General features: G+C 39.4%; 1 protein-coding gene across 1 annotated transcript in view; it reads left to right on the top strand.

Moving 5' to 3' along the window:
• LOC126355879 (protein virilizer) overlaps window positions 1-22,866 on the top strand; it is a 97,933-nt gene that overhangs the window by 53,318 nt on the left and 21,749 nt on the right. The window contains exons 8-9 of the mRNA XM_050006379.1: window positions 11,696-11,785; window positions 19,465-19,696. Coding sequence (XP_049862336.1) covers window positions 11,696-11,785; window positions 19,465-19,696 — 322 coding nt within the window. The remainder of the gene's footprint in view (window positions 1-11,695; window positions 11,786-19,464; window positions 19,697-22,866) is intronic.

Here is a 22,866-nt window from a genome sequence, read left to right as displayed (position 1 = left end):
ATACATGAAACAGAACTCTACACATTAAAAGTAACACAATGACAAACAATAATTCTGGTATATGCATCATTGTAATTATGCTGGATGAAACAAGTGAATATGGGCTGAAAGTCATACTGTGTCTAGCTATTATTGTCGATTCTGTTACTATCATGAGCTACCAAGTGGTAGCTTGGACTGTGCCAATAGTACATCCATTTTGACAGCCGTTACCCTTTCCACACTACACATTCCTTTCCTTACAACCTAGCCATCTGTGGCAAACATACTTGGTCCAATGCCAGATACCCCAACAACTGTACCACCAACTTCTCCAAGCTTTCCACTCCCTCAGCTACCCTACAGAGGTTGTCCACAAACCAATTCAGGCAGTATATCTCTTTCACCTTCCAACAAGTACAGCTCCCAACTCTAAATAAAATGAGAATGGTATTCCTTTTCATCCAGCACCACTCAGACCTTGAATGACTCAATGCACTATTTCACCAAGATTATGACTTCCTCGATTTAAGCCATGAGAAGAGATCATCCCCACCTGATATCTTTCCCACACCAATTACTGCCACCTTCTGCCTCCCAACCTCTGTAATATCTTAGTCAAACCATGTGACATTCTGAGACTATCCCTGCAATCTTTCTCACTGTAAATGCCCCACGCACCCACCCTCTACTTACTCTAAGCTCATCACTGGTAATTCATACAACCCCAAACTCCGAGCAACATGTAACATGTCTTCAACAGATGGCTTTTTATATAGGAATGATCAGCACAACACTGACTGAGCATATAGCACAACTTAGAGAGGCCTCAAGTGTCTGCTGCACCACATGGGCCATTTGGATCGTCCCACCCAATACTAGTTTCCTTGAGCTCTGGAGATTTGAATTAGCTCTCCAAATTATCCTCACATCCTGCCACATTCATGGTCATAACTTATGTTAGCAATCCTCCCTCTTTTTGTCTCTTTGCTAAATGGGGACAGAATGGAGGAAATAAATCCTGAGAAGATAAGGAGCAAAAAAAGGTCATTATGTACATATGGCCAAAAATGCACAGTGTCCATGCAATAGGGTATTTATTAATTCATTAAGCCTGTACAATACAGTGCACAATGTGATATAATGAGACCACTGTTGTACAAGAAATGGCCACCGTGGGCCTATAAGCATGTGTAAACATAATGCAGCAACGACTGATGCACAGGCTCGAATGTGCCACCCTGCAGCCTCATGGCATCACAGATGGCATGAATTCATTAGTCCAGTGTCTGAAGAGCCAAGGTGGGCTCCTTATGCTTGACTTCTTTCAGGTGTGCCCACAGTTAGAGATATAAAGACTTGAGGTCTGGCAACTGGGCAGACGACATCACTGGACAACTTCATCTGAGCCATCTGCTCGGTTTGACGACAAGATACCTCCACACTGAAATGTGAAAATGAGCTGGGGCACAATCACGTAGTAACCACACTACCCTTCCTACGACCAAATGCACGTCTCGCAGCAGAGGAGGCAGGGTCATCTGTGGAAGTACAGATCTGCCTCGCCTGTAAGGTGTTGTGGAAGGATGACCAGTCCCACGAGGCAGCTGCCAATGATCTCTGCCTACACATTGAGGCAGAACTGGTGCCAATGGTTCAGTGCTGCCATGGATCCTCTGTAGCCTATAGGTGAGTGTTGCGGAAGTTGCTGATACTGCACCTCAGTGACAAAACTATTGCCGTGGAGGCAAGTCTGTAGGTGTTAAGGTCTGCCCCCATTGTAAATGATACAAATAGTGGCAGTTGCTTTGGAGAATGTTCCACACAGTCATCTGACTTACCCCGTGGTATTGGTCTGGTGCTGACTCTGGTGTCATATTCAACAGTGTTCAACACTTGTTCCTCCAACACCCATGAATGAGCTTGCCTAACACAAATGACGAGACACTGTTGTGAACAGTTTTGTGGTGCACTTGCTGTAAGTAGGTTCACTTTTGCTGGTACAGTTGTGCTGCCGTCTGCCAATTGTCCATACAATGAAGGACAAAAAGTAATGGGATAGCAATATGCACATACACTGATGGCAGTAGTTTCCATACACAAGGTACAAAAGGGCAGAGCATTGGTGGAGCCATCATTTTTACTCCAGTGATTCATGTGAAAAGATGTCTGACGTGGTTATGGCAGCACAGTGGGAATTAACAGACTGAATGTGGAATGGTAGTTGTAGCTAGACATAATGGACATTTCATTTTAGAAATCATTAGAGAATTCAATATTCCGAGATCTACAGCGTTGAGAGTGAGCCGAGAATTCCAGATTTCAGGCAATACTTCCTTGGACAACGCAGTGGGCGACGACTTTCACTTAATGGCTGAGAGCAGTGGCATTTGCGTAAAGATGTCAGTGTTGACAGACAAGTGACACTGCATGAAATAACCGCAGAAATCAGTGTGGGATGTACTATGAATGTATCCATTAGGTCACTGTGGCGAAATTTGTCATTAAAGGGCCATAGTAGCAGGTGGCTGACATGAATGCCACTGCTAACTACATGATACTGCTTGCAGCACCTCTCCTGGGCTCATGATCATATAGGGTGTCCCTAGATGACTGGAAAACTGGGGCCTTATCAGATTAGTCCTAATTTTAGTTGGTAAGAGCAGATGGTAGGATTTGAGTGTGGCACAGATCCTATGAAGCCATGGTTCATTGTCAGCAAGGAACTGTCAAGCTAGTGATGGCTCCATAATGGAATGGACTGGGTCCTCTGGTCCAACTGAACTGATCATGGACTGGAAATTGTTATGTTTAGCTATTTGGAGACCATTTACAGCCATTCATGGACTTCATGTTCCCAAGCAATGGTGGATTTTTTATGGGTGACAGTGCACCATGTCATCGGGTCACAGTTGTTCCCAATTGGTTGGAAGAACATTCTGAACAATTTGAGAGAATGATTATGCCATCCTGATCGCCTGACGTGAATCTCATGAAACATTTATGGGACATAATCAAGAGATCAGTTAATGCACAAAATCCTGCACCAGCAGCATTTTCACAATTATGGACAGCTATAGAGGCAGTAAGGCTTAATCTTTCTGCAGGGGACTTCCAACGACTTCTTGAGTCCACACCAATGCACTGTGCTGGGCAAAAGGGGATCCAGCATGATACTGAGAGGTGTGTCATGACTTTTGTCATCTCAGTGTATAATAATTCAAAGTAATTCAAAGAATGCCTATGCTCACAAGGGAAACTCCTCATCGCACCCCCCTCAAATTTAGTGGTAAGGAAGCCCAGGGGGCAGCCCGTCAAAAACAAAATGCAGGTCAAGCATGAAAGGAAGAAGGTCTGCTGAACTGTGGAAAATAAATAAATAAATAAATAGAAACCTGGAGTGGAACGGTCCAAGGACAAGGAGTGCAATATAGAGCAGCCTGAAGGTGCAACGGTGTCGTGGGTAAGTGGTCACAATGTTGGACAGCGAAGCAGGTGAGCTGTGTTCAAACCTCCCTCATACCATTCCTCCTCCCCCTCCCCCCCCCCCCCCCCACCACCACCACCCATCCCTGTCCGCTGTATTCAAATCTGAGTCGGTGTCGTGGTGTAATATCCGTTTGCAACAGCAAGGTGTAAGGTAGGGACCTGTAATGACAGTGGATTCTGTAAAACTGTTCCAATAGCAGCCAAAAGGAAGTGGCTTTCGAATGGGAACTGCAAACATTTGGTGACAAGGTGACAAGTCAACCTAATGCTCCACTGGAAAACATATCTGGTGTGTCATACACAGCATTAGTGAAGTATGTGTGTCATGTGATAGGAATCTCGTATCAATGCACAAAATTTGTATGTCTGGTAAGTGAATGAGATATGTCTCTTTGCCTGATTTAGGTGTTCATATGAATGTAAATGTGATCACTCTCAAGAAAATGATGAAAACAGTAGTTTTGTCACATAAGCTGCAACAAATGAACACAACAGTTTCACAATCATACAGCATCTCTGTGCTGTGTCAAAACTTGTGTTTTTAATGTTTTTCACTTTGCATTCCATTTTGGAAATTTCGACTTTTGAATTCCTTTGTTGTAATATAGTTCACACCCGTTTATTTGTCGTTTCCATTTCTGTGAGTCGTGTATGTGGTATCTTGTCTGCACTCACTATTCATCAAATTTACTTGCGACAGTAACATATTCTTACCACATGACTCATATTCTATAACCAGTGCATAGTTTGACAATTTTCAAGAATACATAAAGAGAAGAAACATTTCAGTAACCAGATGGTCAGTTCATAATGTTGTGAAAAACAAAATAAAATAAATGGCATGAGGGAGTTTTAAACATGTCTCATCTGGTTTACAGTCCGACACCGTGAGCACTTAACCACGACACTGCGGCTGTTCGGTCTCACTCAGTATTGCGCTTACTAAGCTTGGACCGTTCGCTGTTTTTATTTTGCTTTTTTTTTTTTTCACCATTCAGTACGTCTTATTCCTGTTTTTGTGCTTGATGTGTGTTCAGATTTTGACAGGCCAGCTATTCACTGGGCCATCTTACCACTAAATCTTACGGAGGTGCGATGGGGTCCCTTGTCAGTAGCAACAAAGTTCCCAGATAATGCAGTGTTGGTTGGTGGCAACTTTAACCCGTGTATGGGCTGTTTACAAATTTGTTGCAGGTCCTACAGGCTGACAGGCTTGCAAAGTAGTTGTGAATGCTTACTCCAAAATCTGTTGTGGGTAACTAGTTCGACAGTCCACATTCAGTGGAAATAATTTGATCTCACAGCTACAAACAGTAATCATGATGTTGTCATCGCCACAATATCTGTTGAAGTTAACAAATTCATTAAGAGGCTGGGAGAGTTCTTATGCTAGAAAAAGCAAATAAGCAGTTCTTAAAATCCTACTTGGGCGGTGAGTGGACATCATTTAGTTCCAGTATGATGGACATGGAGGAGTTATGGGCAACTTTTAAACTGTTTGTTATTAGCACTGCGGAAAAATAAGTGACAAGTAAGTGGATTAAGGACAGAAAAGACCCACTGAGGTTTAATAACAATACTCAGAAATTGCTGAGGTAACAGAAATTTTTGTACACTAGGTTCAGAAATGTATTCATAAATGTTGACAGGCATAATGTAGTTGAAATTTGTGTGTGGCTTGCAGACTTGTTAAGTAGTGGAAGGTAGTGTGTTGTCTTGGATGGTGAGTGCTCATTAGAGACAAAGATATTGTCAGAAATGCGACAGAGGAGTGTTATGTAACTCAGGGTCAGAAAGGGCACAGTTCAGGGCTACACCATATTCGCCCTGCACGCCGGCATATTTGAAGCAGTCAAGGAATGTGCAGGCCTGGGTAATACAGACATTCTTACAGAAATTGATATAATATTTACGTCAGTTAGGCAACAAAACTTCTCTCCTGACAGAAAACAAAGATAATTTGGACTAACTCGTATTGACCTCCCAGTTGGCCGTGCGGTCTAACACACGGCTTTACGGGCGGAAGGAGCCCCGGGCCCCGGCACAAATCCGCCGGGTGGATTTGTGTCGAGGTCCGATGAACCGGCCAGTCTGTGGATGGTTTTTAGGCGGTTTTCCATCTGCTTCAGCAACTGCGGGCTGTTTTCCCTTATTCTGCCTCAGCTACACTATGTCAGCGATTGCTGCGCAAACAAGTTTTCCACGTACATGTACACCACCATTACTCTACCACGCAAACATAGGGGTTACACTTGTCTAGTGTGAACCATTCCCAAAGGGAGGGGGGAGGGGTGTCCACCGGGAACCGAACCACACAGTAACCCTGGGTTCGGTGTGGTGCGGCAGAGGGGTGAAGTGGACTGCGATAGTTGTAGTGGGATTGAAGACCACTGCGGCTGCAGTCGGGACGGAGCCTCTCCATCGTTTCTTGGTCCCCGGTTAACATAACCTAACTCTTTTTGAAAGGACACAAAGAAAGTGAAAAGATTGGTCTAAAATTGAATATGAAGGAAGCAGGGCACACAAACATAGCAATTAAAAGAAACATAAAACCTGAGAAATGCATGGCCAAAAAATTTCTGTTCCTCAGTTGTCTGATAACTGGAGATAGGACCTGCCTCCAGGAATTCAGTTGTCAACTGGCTATTAGTTGACAGTCAGATGAATAATATTAAAAAAAAATCACTGTCCAAACCAAATACAGACTGCTTTGTTACATTTAGAAATGCAATATCGAGTGTGTTCTTTGGAGAAGCAAATGATTTCGGGGAGCATGGAAAAAGGGGGGGGGGGGGGTGCATACATATACAGTGGGCAAATACTGTAGTTCAGGATACGGGAATATAGTTAAATGGTTGAGGAAGGGGGATCAAGATCAAATGTGGGGAAAGGGCAAGTTGAGTTTTGCACAGGCAATGATTTCTATATTTGTGTTTATTTGTGTCGAGGAAATTTATTGTATGTAAACTTAGATTATACTCAAGAACTTTGCAGAAAACCTATATTGAAGATATGAGTTTGTAATTTTTTCAAGTGCTTTCTTTCACAGACTTCTTATGTACAAGAATCATCTGCATTTTTTTCCAGTCACTTGGAATTGTCCACCAGGTGAGAGACTCATAACAGATACAAGCTAAGTAAGGGGCTAATACCAAAGTGTACTGTCTGTATAAACAGATTGAGATTCCTTCTGGACATGGCTACGTACCTGTTTTCAATTCTTTCAGTGACTTTTCAACACCAGGGATGGGATGCCTGTGTCTTTGTGTTCCATATGGGAGTTTGTGCAGCTGTCAAATGGTAGTATGTCCACACAGTATTCCTGTTTGAATTTTTTTTTAATACTAAATTTAAAATTTCAGCTTTCGTTAATGGTTCCTATTGTCATTTCAGACTGGTCCACAAGTGACTAAATAGAAGCCTCTGACATGCTTAGCGATTTTACATAAGACCAGAATTTTCTAGGTTTCTCGACAAGCTCTTTCGGAAACATATGATGATGGAAGTTGAATGTTTTGTACATCAATCCTTTTATAGATTTATGATGTTGTCTTAGTGATTTATGTCTGAGTGGATGCTGAAGTGGGTTAAGAGGACATAAATACATATGGAGCTGTACTAAACATAAAAGGTGTCAAAACATTTCTCCCTTGTTTTGCTTTACAAAGTTATTACTAAAATATTGAGCATTAGGAATGATGAGGACAGTAATAAAATGGAATGAACTAAACTGTTGAAATCACTAATTTAAATTCCATACATGCATGCATCAGTGTTACAGCAATATCAGTAACTGCTACAGGACAGCAAAGTGTCTGTTTTATTTCATACTGTTTTTCTTTAGTGAACATTTTTATCTGCTATCTAGATGTTCATTAACGCACCTTAAGGTCATGTTTGTTAGCACATTAATTGCCTGAACTCCAATTTTTATTTTAGTTTTCAAAGAAGTCAAAATTGTTTTATAAATCTTTGTGTGATCTGGTCTTCTGATCACCCACTGTTACTCTAAACAAAATTTTTTTTTGTTAAATAGAGATGCAAATTGGAATTAAAATATCTGATGTTTACTTGATAAGAAGATAGAAGATTGATAGAAGAATTTCTGAATGTGATGTGTAATGGTATTGATTGGGGGTGGGGGGTTAGAGAGAGAGAGAGAGAGAGAGAGAGAGAGAGAGAGAGAGAGAGCGATTGAACATAGTTAAGTATAAATCAGAAAATATATAATTAAAATAGCTTATGTTGCCGTATTATTCACTGAGAAATATGAGTTATAGCTATAAAACTGGCTTAAGCCTTTTCATAGTGAGAAGTCAATAGTATAGTCGATGGAAATAAGCAAACTGAACAACTGTCAGGATCCCTTTGCATTCTTTCACTATTTTCCTAGTCACTTAAGAACTTATCATCACCTTTGAAAAAATAATGTAACTGGTACACATATTATAGTTCAAACTTCTTTGTTAAAATATCGAAACAACAGGCCTAATCAACAATGTAAAATTATAACCCGAGCTTAAAAATATACAGATTCACTTCAAACATCAACCAAGCAGGTGTTACAGCAAATAACTCCAATAAATCTGTCACATAATAGTAGTAATGTGGAGGTAACTAGGTTAACTACTGCATTGCCATGAACACATATTTGTAGTCTTAAAATGCAGCTATAAAAAGATCAATGTGCAAAGCATTCAACTTCTACCATCGTATGTTAGTGAAAGGTATTGCAGAGAATCCTATAAAATTCTAGTCCTGTGCAAAATCACTAGGCGAGTTGGAGGCTTCTTCTTTAGTTACTTGTTGACACAAACTCCTTAATGGAACACAAAGACACAGGCATCCCTGGCACTGAAAAGCAGCTGAAAGAGTTAAAAACAAATAAATTGCCAAGTCCAGAAGGAATTCCAGTTTGGTTATACAAAGAGTACTCTTCGGCACCAGTCCCTTACCTAGCTTAAATCTGTTACAAATCTATCGCCGAGTGGAAAGCCTCAAGTGAGTGGAAAAAAGTCAGGAACTCTTGTATATAAGGAGGATGTGAAAGAAAGCACTCACAAAATTACAAACCAATATGTTATAGGTTTTCTGAATTTCTACATTTCTATCCAAAAATCAACAAGGATATAGGAATCATCGCCTGTGCAAAACTAAAATTGCCCTTTTCACACACAATATTGTGAAAACCATCCATGTAGGGCAACAGGAGCAATCCAGATTCCTAGATTTTTGGAAAGCATTTGACACAGTACCACACTGCAGATGTCTGGAATAGGTGCTAGGAAATGTCAGTGGCTCGAAGACTTGTTAAGTAATAGAAACCAGTATTTTGTCCTGGATGGTGAGTGTTCATCAGAAAAAAAGATACCATCAGAAATGCACCAGGGAAGTGTTACAGCACTCCTGTTTTCTACACACATAAATAATCTACCAGTTAGAGTGAGCAGCAATCTGCAGCTATTTGCTTGTGCCTCTGTAGAGTATGGGAAAGTGTCATTGTTTGATCACTATAGGAGGATACAGGATGACTTGGGCAGAATTTCTATTTGGTGTAATGAATGGCAGCTTACTCTAAATGCATAAAAATGTAAGTTAATACAGATTAGCATGTTCACACACAATATTGGTGGTATGCAGCTTGACATAGTCAATTTGATTAAATATCTAGGTGTAATGTTGACATTCCAAAGCGACATGGAATGGAACGAACATGTAAGGTTGGCTGTAGAGAAGAGCCATTTATGTTAAACATCTGTTTAAACTGCGCCCATAACTTCTCTATGTCCATCATATGAGAATTAAATTACGTCCATGTTTACATTATTGTATGAACTATGTGTGCATACATACTCCACAACCCTTGCACCACTGCTAGTCATTCCCTTTCCTATTCCTCTCACAGATGGAATGCGGGGAAAATGACCATCTGTGTGCTTCCATACAAGCCTTGATTGCTCTTACCTTGTCTTCACAGTTCTTAACGAGACTTCGTGGTAATAGAATTGTTTTGCAGTCTGCCAAAAATAACAGTGCTCTAAACCTTCTCAATAGTGTTTCACAAAATAGTATGGTCTCCCCGTCAGGAATTCACATTTGATTTCACAAGGCATTATTTCCTGATAACAAATTTAGCAGCACAACTCAATTGTTTTAATGTCATTCTTTAATCCGACCTAGTTGGGATGCCAAATACTCAAGCAGTACTCATGAGTGGGTCATACAAGAGTTCTGTGTGCAGTCTCCTTTGTGGATGGCCTACATTTTCCTAGAATTCTGCCAATATACTGAGGGCAACCATTCACCTTCCCTTGTTCCATTTCATGCCACTTTGGAAAATTACGTGCTAACATTTAATCAGCGTGACTGTGTCAAGCAGCACACCAGTAATACTCTATCCGAACATTAAAAGAGAATTTTTTCTACTCATCTGCATTATTTACATTTTGCCACATGCAGCACAAGCTGTCATTTATGACATCAAATAGAAATTCTATCAAAGTCGTCCCGCATGCTCCTAAAGTCAATCGATGACAATACTTCACAGTGCACTATAGTGTTATTAGCAAACAGTTACAGATTGTTTATATACATAGAGAACAAAAGCAGTGCTGTCATAGTTCCTTGGGGCACTCCCGACAATACCCTCTTCTTTGATGAACTCTCACCACCCAGGACACAAATCTTGGAGCCACCTGCATATATGAAAACCTATCCTGTATGCTCAGACTTTCATTAACAGTGTACATTATTCCACTGTGTTAAATGCTTTCCAGAAATCTAGGTGTGTGGAATCTGCTTGTTGCACTTCATCCATGGTTCGCAGGATATTGTGCAACAAAAGGGCTAACTAAGTTTTATACGTCCTCCATACAGCAGTCACTGCAACATTCAAATGATGATATGTCAGTATCATGCTCCAGCATGAATGATTTTTTTAAATACGAAATTTAAAATTTCAGGTTATATTTTTTTGCCTTGTATTTCTACATCAGACTGATTGACAAGTGGCTGAATAGAAACTTCATTCTTTAATGGACTCCATTTAAAGGGTAACAGTCATGGTTTGTCCCATATGTTAAGTTCTGCTGTGTTTGCACAGTGTAGATAATTGTGTTTTAGCCTTTTTTATTTAATAAAAGGTGAAAGTAAAACAGAATGAGCTGTTACTTGGTTTTTATACTCCATCTTTTCTCATATGCTCTGCTATAGTACTAAATTATTTTTCTGGTCTGAGTAAGAACCAAGATTACGACAATTTAGAGTAGTGATTATTTTTATTCTGTGACATGTCTACTGTGTCAGAACTTATTTTCATACCCAGTAACTCTTTCAGATTATGCAAAAGTGTCCAGGAAAAATTAAAGATCTTCAGAAATTATTGACCACTGTCTCTTCATCTTCATGACATACAGATGTATAGCACACTCTTCTTTTTCTAAAACTTACATAACACAAAGATACTGTTTCAGTGTATTTATGAAATATGTTAAAATCGTACCAAAACACAAATCAAAAGTTTAGAGCCAAATAAAAGTTTTAGAAATAAACAGAAAATAAAATTGAAAAGGAACCATTTATTTTGTTGTTTCCACACACACACACACACACAAAGCAATAATTATTTTTCAAAGTTGGTGAAGGCATTTGAATATTTGTGTTCTTTGCACTAACACAAACCCTTGCATTATATCTTCGAAAAAAACGACCAGTAAACATGAATAATTTGTTTGTCTTTGAAATGCAGGCAACCTCCTGAGTATTTGGTGCAGTGTGCCATAGTATACTGTCATGGTAGCCATTCGTTTGTTTCCAGTTTGTCTGAACTTAGAAATTTTTCTATAGGAATTTGTCTTGTAGGATTCCCTATGCTGACTTATTTATTCTGCTCATAACTTCACATAAATGTTTGGTCTAGTGCAACAATCTCACACATGCACTACACTATTTGGTAAAAACTATCAAGTAATTTTGTCTATTATCCAGCATCTCCATAGTCATAACTCTTTGTATTGTTTTGTTAGCACTGGTGTTAACCATCCAATTAAGCCTTCTCTTGCAGTTATCCTATACGCTGATCATACGTACCGATATTAGACTCATCCTTTACTGCCTTCTGTCATTTCTGATATTTTCCAAAATCTGCTATATTGTAAAAAAGTTAACCATTGTGTACTTTCTATAAACATTATGACTAATTATTGTGCTAATTTAAGTGTGTTTTCAGTTTCCAGATATGGAATATGAATTCAATGATTACTGTGATGATGGCTCTAAAACTTTCAACCCATTTGCATGTGAACTTCAACCGTTAACGGTAAGTACCCAATAAAGTATCAATACCACACAAGAATCCATCCTGTCCCACTGGCTTATAAATTGTTCTTGGTGTTCGTATTGAAATTTGTTTTTATTGCTCTTTAAGTCTGTTGCGTTGCACTTGGTGATAACTTGTATTGATTTATATTTCTGTGACATTTACTGTTGATAAGAGTATTCTGCATAAAGGGACCAACACTCAGGGAATGAAAAAAGTAAATAATTTCATAGTTGTGCTCCTGGCGTGTTATTTTGTATTTTACAAGGAGGTACCGACTGAATCCTGATTACCATTTACTGACCAACAAAGGAAATACTTATACAGCATGATATTTGTTTGTTATGCAAAAAAATCACTAATCAAGAGTTTGCTTCTTTTTAGCAGAACGATTAGCTGACAACAATAGTGAAACAATAGAAAGCTGAGGATGAAATAACAACAACATTATGAAAAGAATCAATCGCTACTTGCCGCATACGTGAAGCATTGAGCCCCAGACAGGCAGTATGAAAAGACTGTTAAACATTTAAGCTTGTGGCCAAAAGGCCTTCTTTGGAAGTAAAAAGCACACACTCACAGACGCAGGCGTGATTCACACATACACGGCCACTGTCTCTGGCCTCTTTGGCCAGACTACAGATTGAAACTGCATCTGATGTGAGCAGCAATGCAGGGTGGGTGGTGGCGGTAAGGAGGAGGCTGGGTTGGGGAAGGGGAGAGGTAGCAGGGTAGGGGTGGGGAAAGCATGCAGGGAGAGGAGAGAAGTAGAAAAGGGGAAAAGACAGAATGAAGGCATTTATAGTGCTAGAATGTAAGGAGGGAAGGGGATAGGCAGCTTGTGGGAACGAATGATATGTTGTAGTGAAGGTTCCCACCTTCATAGTTCATAAAAGCTGCTGTTGGTAGGAAGGATCCAAATGGCCCAGGCTGTGAAGCATTCATTGAAGTAAAGCACACCATGTTGGGCAGCATATTCAGCAACTGGTTGGTCCAGCTATCTCTGGGCCACAGTTTGGCAGTGGCGATCATGCAAATAGACAAGCTGTTAATTGGTTGTGCCCATGAAGAAAGAAGCACAGTGATTGCAACTTAATTTGTAGGTCATGTGTCTGCTTTCACAGGTAACCCTGCCTTTGATTGGATAGGAGGGGCCTGTGGCACGAGTGGAGTAATTGGTGGTGGGAAGATGCGTGGGATAGGTCTTACATCTAGGTCTACTGCAGGGATATGAGTCTCGCTAGTCCCAGCGCTCCACCTACTTGTCCCCTTTGCACCGCGCCCACTCCAGCAGTATACCTACCTCCATTCCCCTTCTCCACTTCTCTCCTTTCCCCTCTCCCTGCATGCTGTCACCCACTCCTACCTGCCTACGCCTCCCCTTCCCCACTCCATGCCGCCTCCTTACCTGCACCACCCACCCTGCATTGCTGCTCACATCAAATGCAGTTCCAGGCCGCAGTGGTCAGACACAATGGCCGTACGTGTGAGCTGTGCTTTTGTGAATGTGTGTGTGCTTTCTATTTCCAAACAAGCCTTTTGTCAAAAACTTAAATATTTAGTAGTCTTTCCATTGTGTCTATCTCCGATTCGGTGCTGCCTCTATGTGGTGAGTTGCAATCCATACTTTTCATAATACTGTTGACACTAATAATGGTTTTTCTTCAGAAAAAGAACACTACAAATTAAAAACAAAGTGATTGTTAATGGATATTTCAAAATGACCAGTTAGAGTTTCACAAGGATGAGAAGTAAAAAGTCAGCAATTATTGCTAAAATTAGAAGACTAATAAAGACATCACTAAAGAAAAATGTACTAAAAGTTTTATCTATTTTGTTAATCGTTTTCTTGCACATTACAATTACAACATCTATTGCCCACTGTTTTCACATTTATATTGTATGGGAATCTAAAGTTCATACATAGTACAAATAAATTAAACTGAGCTATTGGTAATATCACATGAATATGCGTGCTCTATGTGAAATGTGTTAATACCAATGTTTTTTGAATGTGTGTGTTAAGATGTTTGTCAGAAGTTTTTGAAAGTTAATGTACTCATTAATGGTTGAGTATATCTACATAACAAGACCCTGAAAAATTCAACATTCGTATTCAGGAAGAGCATTTCCACTAAAAATGCCATCTACCAATTCATCAGCCACACAAAAATTATCATCAACCTTTATTTTTGTGTACTCTGTGTAAGGCGTTGGATTCTGCAAGTGACAATGGTTTTATAAAAAGTCTTAAATATTTACATTGCTCAACATGCAATTAATAACACTTTTTTTTTCTTTTTGTTTTATGTAAATCATTTCCCATCTTGCAGGGAGTATCCAGAAAATAAGTTTTGTTTGCAATATATGCTGCAGCTATGTTCTGGTCGCATTAATATTTGGACCTATCAGCATATCAGAATGCCTTTGTTAAAAACAACTGTGAAGCAGAAGCTTGATGATGGCAAGTGGTGATTATGTTAAATAAAATCTATACCCCATCACATATGAAGTCACGGCAGTCATACAGTATCTGTATGCACACTATCTGTCAGCTACATCTCAGGAAGCATGGTGTGACAGTTCAGTGAAGGACAGAGCAGTGTGAAATGGATTATTTGTTCCCTCTTGTAGAAGATAAGAGGGAGGACTAATGATCCCCATAACAACTCTGTTCTTATTTTGCTGCCCAACCTGAAAGTTGGTGGGCTCACTTGTACTTCCACTATTCTTGATGCTAGTCATTTGACGCTCTTGTATCTTCTGCTAGTTTAATTTCAGTCATGAACTCCTGGCTGTCTGGTTCTCTCAGTCTTTTTCCATCCGTCATTCCTACAATGTTAGAAGTTAACTATGATGAATGGTGTAGTAGGAGGTTAACAATGATTGTCCTTGGTTCCTTGTCTCTCCTGCTCTGTTTTACACTTCTTTATTTGAGGCTCTGTCAGTTCTAGGAATCTTCAACATTTTCTTCTAACACATCTTAAAAGATTGTAATTTTTATCTTTTCCACTTTTCTCATTATCAAAGTTTCTGCCCCATACAGGTATTTGGTCAAAATGTAACTTTTTTAGAATTGTTTCCTAGTACACTGTTTGATGTCAAAGTGTTCTTTTCTAAATAAGTTGTTCTTTTACCTGGGCTATTCTAGCTGTGACTTCTATTGTACTACTACTGTCTGCTGTGAAACAACTCCTCAGCTATCTGAAGGTGGTCACATTTGCCAGCTTTCACTTTCAATGTCCACAATTGTTTTTTCCACCTGTTGTGCACTTCATGAGTTTTACTTTACTTCTTTTGATCTTCATTTCATGTTTCTATATTAAAATTTGGTTCGTCGAGAGAATCATCTTTCATTGTCCATCTTAGTTTCTGTCCAATAAGGCAATGTCGTCTGCAAAAAGGGTCGCTTTGAAACATTCTCCGTTGGTCATTATCCCATTGCTGCTGGTTTCATTTGCTATAGTCTTTTCTCAGAGAGACTAAACTACCACAAATTGCATACCACATTTGCTAAGTAATTGTTTCAATGCAGGAGCTAAATGATAAAGGCAAAGAAAATATATAGGAATAATAAACATGTAGAAACAATATATGCTGTTTGTACCAGGAGGAATGTTCAGTATTCAGGGATGTGAAGCAAAAAAGCCTAGTAAACCTGGGTTCTAAAATGCATACCGTAAGAGCTATGGGCACTTGCTCAGTAGAAAAGATGTTTCACAGTAGCAAAGATCAACAATTGCTCATGCCCCTTAAGGTATGAATTTTAGAGCCATGTTTATTAGACTTTTTTGCTTCAAATGACTGTTCGTGTTATATCCCTGAATATTGACCTTTCCTCCTGGGGTACCCCATATAAGAAGAGACCCTCTCCCTTTTAAATATCAGTTACAAAAGATGAAGCTGTCATCAACCTGGTGTTTGATCTGAACACCACAGTACTTTACTAGGCAAGGTCTTACTGACTGATGCCTTCTACCAACTTGTGAACTGACTTGCCCAGCTGCTGATAAGGGAGCTACAGTTGATTGTGTGCTCTGGACCATAGTGCATCTCTGTGCTTAAAGTATTACCTGAAGAAAAAAGGAGGGACATTTCAAATACAATGGTGCATAAGTTCAGAATGGTGTTTATTATACCAATTATTTTTATTTGTGCAAATGCCACGATTAAGAGTTATGAGGGGTAAGTAAACTAAATTGAACAAGATGTACAGGCTGATGCATCAGATGCTTAAAATAAAGATAAAGCTGCTTGTGTGTCCCAGTATCTATCACACAGATAATGAGGATGAAGTAGCAATGAGGAGGCATTTTTAAGTTACTCTGTTCAGAGTTTTTAGAAAAATTATTTGTTTTACTTTGTGATTACCAGTTAAGCATGTCAGTACTACACCAAACGCAATGCAGTAAAATTCTTCAGCTGAAAATAGAGACAAGAAGCAAGGTGGACATAACATGAAAGTAGATTAAGAAGCGTAAGGAGTGATACAAAAGATTCGTTGGTTCAGTATATGTTTTAACAACAAATTCACCGGTTGAGTTCATTTTTTAAGAGCAAACTATGAAATTCACAATACTTTTCTCTCAGTCTGACCTTATAAGATGCACATGAATAATATAAAGATAAGATCCAGGAACCCCTACACACACAAGAGAATATTTCTGATGAAGAATAGCTTAAAATTTGAGTGTTTGAGGATACAAATCTACAAAAGCAATAAGATTAATATCAATTATGTAAAAGTATTTAGTTTCCATAGAGACTAACAAATCATTTGCTGTTTTGCCATTTTGTAATCTCACTCTGTAAAAACTCTCCTTATTTCCAGTGTACTGAGTTCTAAGTATGTATTGTTGTTCCTAGACATTAAGTACATTTCTGCATTTTATTAACAGAAGATTTGTTTTTAATTTCTCAAACTAGTTTTGGCAAAATACTGCCACCTTCCAGTAAGTTTGTTTATTCTTTTGACTTTATAGTCACCGCATATTTCTGTGTTTGTCGTGGTTTTGCTGTCTAGCAAGACGGTGTATTATTTGAGTTACTGTCAAAATGAAAGTTATGTTTTTTCTGTGATTTTAGGGGCAACTTAAGTTTATCAACAAATGTGGTGTGCAGCACTATGCTGAAAAACTACAACAAATACAGAAATATACAATCATTGTAAATCAAAAAGAACTGACTGAAGGTGGCAGCATTTTGCCAAAATCGGTTTGCAGAATTAAAAAAAAAAAAAAAAAAAAAAAAAATGCTTTCATCAAGGTGAACCCAAAGTCCCATATTGTTTTACGCAGACATGGACCAACAAAAGAAGAATTCGAATTAAAATGGTTCTTTAAAAACAATTCTGAAAAGCAACCAATTTATAAAACTACACAGCACATCAGCTGCTAATGCACTGTAGCAGGTCTGTACTTGAAACAGAGGTCCATCCCATAGCATTTGTGGGGGCAGTTAATGTAAACCTGCTTTTTTCTCAGTAAAGATATCTTGTAAGGTGGTGATTTCTTGCTAATGATTGCCTGATTGAAGCAATACATATGTACAAGATCAATCCTTTGTTGATGAGTATGTATAACAATACAATTTAAGAAAACTTTCTATTTTTTGCTATGCGTTAGGTGAGATGTCATTATATAAAACTGATATTTGATCTGCCATACAGAGAAAGAAAAAGTTTAAGAAAGAAATGGCATAGAAAATTAGAGGTTGAGAAACAGTACATTATGAACAGAATGGGAATGATTGTTCAGGTACATGAAAAAAAGGAGAGGAGGCAAGAGGCACAGTGAACTTTCTAATGGGAGAATGAACAAGAAAAAATGCTATACAGTACTCTGTGTTGGAAAGAACGGAACAAAGTTACACAGATTAGAACAGGAAAAGTAATGGGTGAATGGCCGGTTGTCCAGTGGGCACTATATTTTGGCAAGTGACCCCATTACCATCATCAGGTGCACTGATCAACTAACTGATTAGGGACCGATGCAGCATTTTTACCTGTTCTCCCTCTCCCTCTGAACAGATTCTCTGTATACTGCCTGCATCCGGCATCTCCTCGTACACTCCAGCCAAAACTTTGCTCTGTCTTTGGTTTGCACCCAGGTAGATGTGCCTGCAACACATCTGCTGTTCTTCCACCTGCCTCAGAAGTCAGTTCTGTTCATATATCTCCTTTCTGTTCTTAATCAGATAAATTGCAGGGTCCCTGGCCTTACTAAGGATGAAGCCATTATCTTGATTGATCAGTGGTTCCCTTAACCGAATCTCGATGGATTATTTAATGACTGATACCCAGAAACTAGACATCTGCGTCAGAACCTTAATATGGTCGTAATACGTTTTGTTTAGTTCCAATAGTCAATGTTCCGTGACTGCCAACTTGTAAAGCTGCTACTATCTGATATGCCAATGGTGTCCTCAGCAACTATCTTCAATAGTATGCACCATCTTACCTATATATGTGCTGCTACGTTGGCGGGGTATCTGATAGACCTTGGATTTCTATAATCTGAGGGTCGTGTTTTACATTACCAGGCAGTCCCTGTGTTTTAGCTGGTTGGCTGTAAACTGTCTTCACTTGAAGTGCATCTTCATGTTTAATGCCATGACAATCATAATGATAAAATGTGATGTTTACAGAGGGACAGCATGTAACGGAAGATCAGTAAAGACCCCACCGAACACAGTTTCATTTCTGAATGTCTGCTCCTTTCTGACAAAAATTATTCAAAGATTGAAACCAAGCGGTGCCATTCCTCCGAGGCTTTATGGACTTCCAAAGATCCATAAGAAAGGTGTTTCTGTGTGTCCTGTGTCAAATGCTTAGAATCATTATTAAGGCCCCGTTGTGGGAGAAGATGCTCATAACATATGTAACTCAGCAGGCTTCATTGGAAAATAAAATCACTGAAACTGATCAGTTCTGGTCTGTTTGCTTCAGCTTGGTTCCCCTCTTGGAGTTCTTATCTCTTATTTACAAAAATTTTGATGAAGTGGTTTTAGCTTTGTTCAAACATTTTACGATGTTGACATATTTTGAATTTAATACAGAATTTTTTGAACAGACTGATGGTGTCACCATGGTTGTTACTTGTTACCCTTGGTGCCCAAATAGTTTATGGAAGATTTCGAGGAAAAGGCACGGGAATCTGTTAGCTTGAAGTTTGGAGATATCTTGATGATACATTTATACCATGGTGTCACGGTGAATATACATTACAAGAATTCTTAAACCATCTGAATTCCATCCATTAACAAATGCATTTCACAATGGTAATTGACAAGGAGGGAAGTCTTTTGTTTTTTTTTTTTTAATTATATATATTTTAGTTCAGCACAAAGATGATGGCACATTGGGATGTGCAGTATATCAAAAACTGACACATACAGATTCATATTTACATGCAAATTGTTGCCACCACCCTTCCCAGACAATGAGTGTTTTCAGAACTTTGGCTTACAGAGCACACATTGGTGCTGGTGAGAGGAATCTGCAAGATGGGCTTCTACACTTAAAAAGAGTATTTGAAGCAGACAGATATTCTCCACAACAGATATGTAAGCCGCAGATAACCTGAGTTTCATTTTTTTATTTACTAGGCAATATAATTGTTTTATTGGCAGCTTGACATGACAAAGCTATACTTATATTTTATGTTATGATTTGTTAACAGTACCTCACAGATCCAAGTCTGTCACCTTGTGAGGTGGAATATCACCGACGAGGCACTAGTAAGGATTCGGCAGGTCTTGGCAGTAAGCTGAGAGATCTGGTACTTATTCAGGGTAAGGCATGTGCATCTAAACTGGAAACAGCACCGGGGGAGGAGTGGGTACATCTGGCAGAGCAAGTGGCACCTATTCTTACAGCAGCACTTCCTCATCTACTGCCAGGAGCCATTCAAGGTAAATGTAATTTTCAAAGTATCAGTTATAGTTCTTCATTTCCAGCTGTGTGTATTAAGTCTACATAATTTGTCCCCCTATTTGTAGTACAAATGGCCGTCTCTATACAAAGTGAAGCACAAGTCTCAATTAATCTCTGAATTAACAAATATTTGTTGATAATAATTCTTGCAAAAGTGTAAAGATTTTTTTAACCTCATTTGTGTTATTATTGTTCCAAATTTGGTAAGTATACTATGATAGCTTTATCAGAGCATGTTCATTTGCATAGTGCACCTAATAGTATTGTTGAAGCTTTTTTAGTGGTAAATGGTTGCAGTTAGAAGACTCTTCCCTTCAGAATTGGTAGTAAGTAGAACATCCCAGTTACTGAGTGAATTGAGATGATTCTACAGCATGTGTAATTTGAATTTTGCTGCAAAGTGTAGGAAAGGATAAGAGAGAGCAACTGCAACAACACATTCTTTTATAGGGAGGGGGAACAACACACTCTTTTATAGGGAGGGGGGAATCATGCAAACTCAGTTTTTAAATTCCTCACAATTTGTTTGAGCAGTGTGGAATGTTCCATCTGGAAGATCCAGAACAATGATACTGTTTTAATTTTCAGAAAAATGGAGTCTTGTCTGTGGTATTGCACAGGTAGCTCTCAGTCTGTAAAAACCAAAACTACTCTGTTACTCAATTAGTAAAGGAATTCTTCTCCTCCATACAAGCTCTAACTACTTCAACATGATCTGTTGTCATTTTTCTTGATTTTCCATGCTGGCTAATCGTAGCCAATACATTTGTATTTTATGAACATGTAACATTATACTTTGAAATTTCATTCAACTGATTCTTTCATGAATCCCTCCTTCTCTCCCCCTACCCCACTCTCTCCCTCTCCCCCCTCCCTCCCCCTCTCCCTCTCCCACCCCCTCCCCCTCCCTCCCCCTCTCCCACCCCCACCCCCTCCCCCCTCTCCCACCCCCACCCCCTCCCCCTCCCTCCCCCTCTCCCACCCCCACCCCCTCCCCCCTCTCCCACCCCCACCCCCTCCCTTCCCCCTCTCCCCCTCCCACCCCTCTCCTCCCACCCCTCTCCCCCTCCCTCCCCCTCTCCCCCTCACTCCCCCTCCCTTCCCCCTTCCCCCCTCCCACCCTCCCTTCCCCCTCTCCCCCTCCATCTCTCCCCCTCCCTTCCCCCTCTCCCCCTCACACCCCCCTCTCCCTCCTCTATCCCCCCTCTCCCCCTCACACCCCCTATCCCTCCTCTATCCCCCCTCTCCCCCATCCCTCCCCTCTCTCTCCCTCTCCCTCTCCCTACCCCCCCTCACCCACCCCACCCCCACACACACAATTCATCCATTGGTTTGGTAGAAATAAAGTTTTTATATGTAAAGAGTTATTTGGAGTATGGAATATTATTTGTTGTAAAGTTAACTCCCAGCTCAGGACAACATTGTGACATGAAATCCATGTCAGGGAAAGCAGAATTAAATTCATCTGTCCAAATGATGGTCTGATGTACTATTTCTTCACGATGCATGTGGCGACAGGAGTAAATGCATAAAAAAATATGGAAATATGCAAGGTTTCAGAGCCAGTGGCTCCTCCTCCTGGCAGAAGGGTAGAAGGGACGAAGGAAAGGGACTAGCAGGGTTTAGGAAATGGGGAGAGCTACAGAAAAGTTGTCCAGAACCTCATGTCAAGGATGGGATGAAAAGGAACGACTGATTGTTGGTGCCTGTACCAGATGAGATTTGAAAACCTAATAATTTTAGGGTAGAAGGTAGGGTAATTAGCAAGACACAAATTACTGGAAAAATCATTGTGCAAGAGTCAGTAAGAGAGGAACACTTAGTCTATTATACATGCTAGATACATGATGGGACAAGGAAAAACAGACAGGTTAGAAAATGAAAGATGCAGAAAAATAAAAGGGATTAAGAAAAGGGATACTAAAAAGAAATGCTGAGACCACAGAAATTTACATAAATTTAGGCCAGATGAATGACAAGAACAAAACACATGTAATGCCAGTTCCCACCTGCAGAGTTCTGAGAAACTGGTGTAAGGAGAGAGAATCAAGATGGCATGTGTAGTGAAGCAGGGACCAAGGTCATGGCTGTTACCTTGCAGCGTGTGCTCTGCAACATTATATTGTATATCACCAGTATACGCTCTCTGTCTGTGCTCATTTGTGCCAACATAAAACTTAATCATAATCATACCCATGTAGAAGTCTGACTTGTAACTTTGTAACATATTTGCTCAATTTTATGAATTTTGTTTTATCCATGCATGGAAAAACATTTGTTCCAATGATTACTAATTTGGAGAGATTTATTTTTATAATTTTCTTAAAATTCAAATAATTTTAGGCATATCCTAACTGAAAAAAGCTGTGTTAAGCAAGGTAATCAAACAAAACTTTCACACACACATTTACACATCTTTTGAGTGGAACCTTGTGAGGAAACAACTGGTCGCAGTACTTACAACACAATATCTTTAAGCAAGGTAATTAGTTCAAAGTGTTAGGCACTTACAAGCTCATGGTATGAGAAAAAACAAAGGCGTGACACATTTGATACAATGTTCTGAACAATTGTATGTAATATTTAGAAACAAAGTTATAAAATGAAATAAAACCTTTTTACTAAACTGTTCACAAATGTCGCTGATTTCATTAATGAGACTTGATTTTTACAATTGCAATTGTCACACTTGTTTTTACAGGTATGTGTGCTGTCATGAAGCTACCTATATTTTTCAGCTTCCAATGATTGAAGAAAGTTTTTGTAAAATGTAACTCTTATACAGAATGATCTGCACGTATAGCTTATTTATATCAACTTATCCTCAGTTAATCAGCCCTTCAAAGTTATAGGCAATAGCAGTAAATTTCCAATAAATCTACACACATAATTTTCACCTGCCAAAAAATTATTTTTGTGATCAGCTCAGTTGTTGTGCATGTACTTGTAACTTCTGTCACAAATGGCAGTTTTATTCCAGAACACACTGCAGCAAGGCTGTATATTTAATGTTGACCCAAACTGTAATATTTAAGAGTAAAGAAACTGGAATGCACTATTGTCACAAAGTAATACCTCAGTCACTCAGTCACATAGTTGTCTAATCATATGATATGTTATGGAAATGATCAGCATTAGCACAATTAAA

The sequence above is a fragment of the Schistocerca gregaria genome, chromosome 3 (assembly GCF_023897955.1).
Source record: "Schistocerca gregaria isolate iqSchGreg1 chromosome 3, iqSchGreg1.2, whole genome shotgun sequence".
Lineage (NCBI taxonomy): Eukaryota > Metazoa > Arthropoda > Insecta > Orthoptera > Acrididae > Schistocerca > Schistocerca gregaria.
Note: the sequence above shows the minus strand (reverse complement) of the source record. Positions and strands in the feature narration are given on the sequence as shown.